General features: G+C 38.3%; 1 protein-coding gene across 1 annotated transcript in view; it reads right to left on the minus strand.

Moving 5' to 3' along the window:
* LOC135702252 (uncharacterized) overlaps positions 1-4593 on the minus strand; it is a 123018-nt gene extending 118425 nt beyond the window's left edge. Inside the window, exon 1 of the mRNA XM_065223285.1 lies at positions 3796-4593. Coding sequence (XP_065079357.1) covers positions 3796-3940 — 145 coding nt within the window. The 5' untranslated portion in view covers positions 3941-4593. The remainder of the gene's footprint in view (positions 1-3795) is intronic.
* Between the last annotated feature and the right edge of the window lie 4396 nt (positions 4594-8989).

Below are 8989 nucleotides of genomic sequence, written 5' to 3' on the forward strand. Positions count from 1 at the left end.
ACTTCTATTAACATTTTCACAGCGTCACGCACATATATGACGTATCTGTTTGTTTCAATTCATCTGCTGCTTGCTTCTCTATCCATTCCAATCGACAGAATTCTTCAAAACTGTTTGAAAGCGTTTTTACAACGCTCTAAACTTCTCAGGTGAGTGTGACTATTGTCGGCAGCCTCTTTTTCTTCGGCAACCTTCCCATTAGAACTGCGTGTTAACCAGCTGTTCTATTATCGGCAACTCGAAATCAGCCCCATTTTGTATTACGTATGCTTCATTTGAAGAAAAATCTGGCATAAAAGGATTGCTCGGTCCTACAAATATAATCAGATTGAAGCTGAAAGACTAAAGAATCATTTGGATACATTCAGGGAAGTGTGTTGATGGTAAAACATAGTGAAATTAACGTTTAAATTTTGATTGCCGAAAACAGTCAATGGGTGCCGAAGCCGACATTTACCCTAAATAGTATTTTTAACTTAAGACGCCATTAGGGTGACCAAAACATGACCATCCTTTTCGCCTCATCACTTGTTTTCTATGCAAATTTGAGCCCAATCGGTCAACATTTGATACTATTTGAAACTATTTTTTCCGAGTTGATGTTTAAAATGTATGAAAAACACAATTTTCAACGTTTTGTCTCTAAGAAGTTTTGCAAGCGTACCAAGCATCAATACTCTAATAGGAAACTATATGCTCAACAATTTTTTTCAGAGACCGGAAAACGATCCGAGTTGATCCTGAAATGTTAGTAGCATTTTATTGAAGTGAAGACTGAACTGACAGATAAAAAAGAAAAAGAAATAATAAAAATAATAATCAGTCAGACATCGCTTCAATAAAATACTAATAACATTTCAGGAACTACTCGGATCATTTTCTGGTATTGATCAAAAATGTTGAGCATAAATTTATAGCACCTAGCGACAAAACTTTCAAAATTGCGTTTTGATGTAGGACTACGTTTTTAATTTCTATACTGGGGATCACATAAAAAAAAATCAAACATGTAACGAAAAATCCCAAAAACGGACATAACTATAGAGCGCAAATCGAACACACGACACATTGCGCATGCTCACACGACCGAGCTCACTGCTCGGTTGACCGCTTACCATTTCACCAATGAATGGAATGCTGCTGACAGGAGAGCTAACTGAGCACGCTGTCTCTGGAGATACCCAAGTACACGCGTTTGTTCGCTTCGATCCAAAATGGCAGTTTCATTTGCGACGGAGATGATCACCACAAATTTTGTAGGACCCTGAAGGACGCGGACATCGGAAGTAGCTCTCTGAGTAGCTTCACCATATTTCGGACGTTCCACTGCAGTCGTTCCGTAACGGTTGACTACAACATTGATTACCTGGAAAATTTCAAGCGCTGTGCAATGGTGTAAGCAAGCCTTCCCCAAAGTACCAGCATGTAAATCTCTTGGATCCCAAATGGCGTTTTTCAGGGCCACTATGTTTCTACGCTATTTATTTTAAGATCTCTACATGGTTGGTAAAACAGGTTCACAAAATTGAAATATTTTTGAACCAAGGAGAAATAACAGCAAAGTGCCAATAGCAGTGTTCGGAAAATCACTATCAGCTTTGGTTCATTGAGTCTCCGTGAGAGAATAAACTTACGTAAATCATCCAGCTCAAAACATTTCAACAGACGTCAATTGGTAGCACGTTTATGCATTTCGTATTAGTTCTCCATCCACTGAAGCAAATACAACAGCAATATCAACAAACAGCGCAACATAAAAGGAGCGCCAAAAGGCAACAGCGATTAGTACCTATTCGTTCCGTACCCTCCAACTCCAACAACCCTTTCGATGGACACCAGGAAAAAACAACACGGTCCTTTTCAGGGCCACCATTTGAAAAATAAAAGGCCCTTTTCAGGGCGTCTTAGATTAAAGTATTCATCACCTATTTCTCTTACCATCGGCCTATACTTACTGATATAGGTAAGTAGTAATATCATCATTCAGAATTTAATGTCACAAACAAACTTTTGAAATTACAGGTATCAATAATCACTGTTTTTTCATCAGCTACACAGTAGCCGTCCCACACGATCAAAAGCACACCAGAAAAAAAAAAAACAAATAACGATCCTTCTCAGGGCCACCATTCGAAAAACAACCGGCCTTTTCAGGGCCACCAATTCAAAAACGGTAAGAGTTAAGATAATAGATAATCTATCAATTAAAAGAACTAAAGGCATAACATATTTGTTCCGTCCACTAGCGGTCCTACGTCAAACTTCCGGTCGTGCCCCTTTAAACTTCAGCTCGGAAAAGATAGCTTGGCGAGGGGGAAGGAACATGTTTTAACAACCTTAATGGCGTCTAAAGCAAAAAATGCATTTTTTTTTTATAAAAAATTTATAAAAATCACATTCAATGTGCCTATATTTCAAAAAACTCTACTACTTTTTGCTTTCCAATATCATTTATTAATCAAAAATCGGATAAGAAATGATTGAGTTACTCTTGATAGTATGCGATCACTAATCCAAAATAGTTTTTTTAACAATAACTTTAAATTTTGGAGGTGCCAGCACAATTTCAAATGTGATTTCATGATGTACTTGACAGCAACAATAGTTCACTTGAAAAGTTGATTTTTTTTTATTTGTAACACTGGTTTATTTTTATTTTTTATTAATTAATTTATTTGTACAGGCTCAATCGAATAAACTTTACAGAGAAAAGTTATCATTTGCGTTATACATAATTGATGTCTTAAATCTAGAGTTAAAGGAACTGAACCGATTACTCGCGGTCGTCTCGAGGTTAGTAGAGATTTACAGTTTTATGGATGGGGAGAGGAAGGAGGAGGTTTGAGTTATGATTTACGATACAAAGACACTGATTTATTACTGGATGCAATTTCTTCTTAAATTACGGAATTTAGGATAGTTGCTCTTGAATAAATAAATAATGATCTGTGAAGCATAATGTACAGCTTATTCAAATTTCTCACACAAATGTTAGACTTTTATTCAGTAAAAGTAGTCTGCATTCATCTAGTTGATTCAAATCCCCTTATAGCTGCTATGTTGCTTTGCTTAACTCGTGTAAGATTATACAATATCTTAGTTTAGCATCCTGTTTCCGTTCAAGACGATGGGATTTTAGTGAATGTCCGCCGGTAAATATTTCGTGCCTGCTCTAAAACGCTACACATGCAGATAATTTACAACTGGTGCTAGCATTCCAATCATAGTTTTTACACAATTCAAATTGTAACTAAATTGGATAAACCACGAGTTCCACAGGCATGTCGATATCAATTTCCACAGTTTTGCCACATTTTTCAACCAAACTGCTTTGCAAATCCACCCGGTAGAGTTGAGCTAGTGATGGCTGGAAGATTAAACCAGGTAGTAACTGAATTTTCCATCAAAAGTTGAGAATGCTTCAAAAACCAACGTAGAATAAATGGATTCAAGTTCATACCACCAAGGTATAAAACGCCTGTTTACGTTCATTGGAATTTTCCCACTTTGGCGCTCTCGTTTTTTTTAATGGCGAGTAACCACAACATCAACAGGTTTATTTTTGCATCTTAGCCAACAAGTGTGGCCACACCGAACACGTCACGGAACCAGAAGAGCAGATAACAACATAAACCAACAAAACAACACCGGCTGCTGATCCGGATTCCACCGGAAAAAAGGAGTGAGAATATACAAACAGAGAGAGAGAGTGTCATCCCCTCGCCTCGTTTTCAAAACCTCAACTGAAGAAATACAAACAATCCACCTTTCACCTGCCGCGCGAAGGAAACTTACCGGTAATAAAAACGGTTATCAAAATGCTCAAGTGATTGTAGAACTTGCTCAAGCTGGCCGTTGTCGAGAACATGCTGCTGCGGGATGGATGCCTTTTGCTGCGGTTCGTTTCTCCGGAACACTTGTGGTATGGTATAAATAACATGCACACCGATTCACTACCGACGTACCACACTATTTACCGCGCTCTGAGCACTGATATAAGTAGCACTCCCCCAAGAGCAGTTTAAGATTTGTTACGAAAATAAATGCAAACGTACTGAGAACGACCGCGCCTGCTGCTTTTGCGAATCGGATAATTTCTATTTCTAATCTCTTAGATCAAAACGGTGTCTTGATGTGTTGATTAGCTTGTCGAAAGTTGTCTCGTTTCAGACTGAGTATTCTACCGAGGCATCAGATCGTTGCCGCCTGTCACACATAAAACTAGATCCTTTTACGAGTTCAACTTTGTAGTCAAGCTGTTTCTCAATAGACCATTCCTTCACAGTTTGCACACTTCCGTTTGAATATACCTCCCCGGTTTGAACTTGGTAGCAAAACACAATGTTATCGCGCGGTTCCCTGGATGACAAGGCCTCGGTCCTCTTGTCAATGGCCGTATCTCTCTTTGGTCCACACTCACGGTAAATATTGGCAAACAATCACTCGCGAAAATGATAGCACGCACACACCTGTGTGAATTGCCACGATGAATCGTTCGAACCGCCTGATCTCCTTCGTTTGAAAGCAATCTTATACAATGTAGAGTACCTTCTATAAGCAACCGAGCGCGGTGACTGTTAACTGCCAACTGAATGAAACTCGCTGGTTGGGTGGTTGGTTAGCATGCTTTTGCTTTCTATCCGTGTACATATCCATCGCATATTGGTAGGTAGGTTCGTTGCGAGACAGATGTGCTACAACAGCACCACCCATCAGAACTCGTAGCATGCATGCAACATCGCACGGCACGAAGCAACGTTGCGTATGCAGGGACATGAAACAAAACAACACTGCAATGTCGTGCACCACTCGGCAGTTGTGGAATGGGGATGGCTTAATGTTTTATCGAGCCAATTGGATAGCAACATTTACGGGATGAACTGGGGAAACGTTGCGAACTTTGGCCTGCATAATTACTGCATAGTGCTCGTCTCTTGCGAATCAACGAACCGACCGATAAAGCATACCACTAAGATCACATCGCTGGATACATAGATTGAAGGTTGAGGAGTAGCCTAACAATTAGTTGCTTAGGGACTACATTTTGAACAAACGAATGGAGAAATTAAGTTTTAATCTAATTGAAAAATAAATAAGATTAAGATTAAATCTAATCCTTATGTAGGGGAAATGTCGGCTTCGGGAATACCTTAACCTATTATCGTTAGGGAGTAAATAACGTGCTTGAGAGCTCAATTTTGACCATTTTGACATGAGGATACATTGTGTTTCAGAGCATCTATTGGCCAAATTTGAGTGCTCTAAGGCTTTGTTTACTCCCCTGACGATAATAAGTTAAGTTATTGCCGAAACCGACATTTCCTATATTTTGCTTTTCCCAAATGGGTATACGATAAAGTTCTAATTTCCACCATACTAAGCACAGCCCGCCCTTTACCTCTCTTTTTCGAAAGGGTTTGAACAGAAAATGAAAGATGACTTCTAAAATTATTTATTTTACGGTGGAGATATTGTTAAAAATCTAACACCCCGGCAAACAATTTGAGCTTATTAAGAGCTGAACAAGCCAATTTTTACCTGATGAGCATATTTATTTCAATGTTTGTTGGGGTTTCTTCTAGATTCAAATTCCATCCAAGCACATTGAAACGTTGTTGGATTCACTTTGGCATACGGATGAAGGCAGAAAAATGTAGCGCTGTTTTTATTTTTGTGAAAAATTGATGTAAATATTCACATTATGTGTTCTTTAGACTTTGTTTTGTGGCGTTTGAAGTAAAAAATCCTACCAAACTTATGATTGATTCGTTCACGTCGAAATCATTGGTATATTTGATGTTTCTACTCGATATTATAGACGTTTTCGAGTAACAATTTGTTTCAAAATTTCGAATACACCTTTTTGAAGTATTTTGCACGATTCACGACCGTGGTCGAATTTTTCCAAAAATGTTAATGATTGACCTTCACAACAATTATGCAAAGTTTCAAGTAAATCGCAGAAGCTCGAGTCTGATATTTTTTTTTTTGCTATTTGGCCTGGAAATGCTCAGTGCATACATTTTGAGGTTAATTATGGGAAAACATTGAGCAACTTCACACGGAGATTGTTTCCGTTAGTGTGCATGCTTCTAACGTCACTAATATCTATAGGAAGCTTGCTCTGATATTCAGATGACGAAAGAATGGCATGGGGCATAGTTTCCTGTTGTAAATTAATTAATTTTGATTTGCATATTATAGGGGTTTTTTTTCCCAAACACTTCTATGGCCACTAGAAGCCCTACAGGAGCTTGCGCCGGAATGACCGTTCCGAGGACAATCCATCAAATGGCCACAAAATTATCATAAACGGTCTTCTGCTGTAAATCAATGAGTTTTAATACCCATATTTTAGGGGCTCCTTCCCAAACACTTCTATGGCCACTAGAGGCCGTTCCGAGAACAATCCATCAAATGGCCACAACATTATGATAAACGGTCTTCTGCTGTAAATCCATGAGTTTTAATACCCATATTTTAGGGGTTTCTTCCCAAACACTTCTATGGCCACTAGAGGCCCTACGGGAACTTACTCTGGAATGGCCGTTCTGGGGACAATCCATCGGATGACCACAAAATTATGATAAACAGTCTCCTGCTGTAAATTCATGAATTTTGATACCCATATTGCAGGGGTTTCTTCCCAAACACTACTATGGCCACTAAAGGCCCTAAGAGAACCTGCTCCGGAATAGCCGATCCAGTATACACCTTAAACTGGTCCTGAAATTGTTTCTTGAAGGAGATTCTGATACTTTGATATCGATTTCTTCGAAATTCTAGCAAGAAAATGCTTAGTTCTGGAACATTATACAAGACATCCAGATTTCCGGGAACCAAACTATTCCATACGGACATTGTTGGCAATGTCCAGAAAGAAGATAAGTTTCTGAATTCTATGGGGCCACAGTATTCAAAATCGGTCAAAATTGGCCGCAGTAGCAAGTATTTCAATTTGTGGGTCGAGCTTCTTGAGCTCCTAAAGGTGTTTTTTTTGTCGATCACATAACGGTTAAAGAGGCCCACCAACTCATCCCCACACCAAAGAGCTCTCATAAAGAGACTTTAATTTAAAAATAAATATAAGAATTAGAAGGAATAGTAACATATGCTGATAATTTGGAGGTGTGTGTGATGAGCTATCTGTAAAACAAACAAAGTTTTTTTTTGTCCGTCGATCTTGTTTTCCGTGCTGAGCACCAATGCTACCGACGTGCCAGGAAGGCATCTCCCACACCTGGACCCTACCTATCGACCCATCAACTCATCATGAACCGGGGACCAACGGCTTTACTTCCCATCCGAAGGAAGGCGTGATCAGAGATTTTATGCCTCAGAACATCCCGGCGGCGCCGACTGGGATTGAACCCAGGCCTGCTGGGGTGAGAGGTAATCACGCTTACCACTACACCACCGGCACCGTTAACAAACAAAGTTAATAATGTTGGGATTTACCCAGTGGAACTAAAATCCTTTAAAGCGATCCCTTACCTATACATATAAACGATTCAAAATATTAATATATACAGCTTAATAGTAAGTGTAAAGCAATGATAATAATCAGTGTAATTATTATAATTTAGTTTACAAATTTATTTCAAGAGTTCATTGATTTTTGATTTGTAATGTTGTTTCAAACTGGTTTCATATAACAATCGATTATTCAAATTGTTCAATTCCAGAAGTACGTTATATACAGATGGACCATTAAGGAGATTCGTATTTGACCAAGGCATGTAAATGCCCTCAAACGAATTAAATTATTTGCATACCGAGTATTGTGCTCATGATTTGCAATCGGTAAGATAAGGCTACGATGCATGTTCGGGTTTTTTAGCGTATCGTATATACACACTTAATCTAGCTCGGCAAAATCTCTAACAGCCGATTACCTTGGCATTTACTTTTGCTGATATCTCTGTAAAATATCTGTTTGTTAGCTGATATCTCAGCAAAATGTTATTTGTTAGCTAAGTCTCGGCAATTGTTTTACTGAATCTCAACAAATTAAATTGCAGAACTGCTCGGCTGTTGGAATCTTGGCGAAAAAATTTAAGTGTGTAAACAAGCAAGACTGCAATTTACACAAGTCACGTAATGGGAAACGATAGTTCGTATTTATTTGTTGAAGTATTCACTTTGAATAAACAAGCCTATACCAGCAGAAGCAGAAAATTTATATGGATTATGTGACTATGTCAGTTATGTACCAATGGAGACGCAAGGTAGTCTAGTCATATTGGAGTAATGAGCGAAATTTCTAAACATGATAATTTCAAAAAATCGTAAAAGCGAAGAAAAATACATTGCTGATTTTTTTATATGTTGTGTAGAAAAGCCTTTTCAAAGTAAAATATAAAAACGTGTAACGCCTTTTGTCTAGAAAGCATGAAAATCATAAAAAAAAATACAATCAAAGTACTTCTATACAAAACTTAAAACTTTTTATATTTTTTTTCTGATTTTTTTTAATAACTTTTCATTTGATATTTTGATCATTCAAAAATCGGCTCAGTGGTTCATAAGTTATGTTTTAAAAAAACCAGAATTTATCCACCTATGGTGTGATCAGACCCTTCTTACTTATTCAAGTTTATTTATTTTATTGTCATTATCAGTGACCAAGCCCCCCACCCCCGTGTCATCCAGTGACGCTACGCCACTGCCTGGGGGTACCCGGAATATATCCGGGTGCAGTCTATTTGGTGAGGCTACCAATCACCTTATCATCGTATTTTAATGTGATTTAATGGGTTTTAATTCAATTCATATTCAAGCAACTTCCCCGGGGTACCCGGAACATGTCCAAGTGTGTCCAATGTGGTCTGGAACACTTAACACGACTTGCATTGATCTTATTTTTGAATTCTGTAGTAATTTGATGTGTCGCATGATGGTTTTGATACGATTTCCATTAAATCCAGCGTGAAGGCTTATTCGCAGAGATGGCCGAGAATCCATTATCGACGTTACTTTCTGCAGTCCG

The sequence above is a fragment of the Ochlerotatus camptorhynchus genome, unplaced genomic scaffold (genome assembly GCF_037179485.1).
Source record: "Ochlerotatus camptorhynchus isolate MF236.1 unplaced genomic scaffold, CSIRO-AGI_Acam_v1.1 ptg000189l, whole genome shotgun sequence".
NCBI classification, from domain to species: domain Eukaryota; kingdom Metazoa; phylum Arthropoda; class Insecta; order Diptera; family Culicidae; genus Ochlerotatus; species Ochlerotatus camptorhynchus.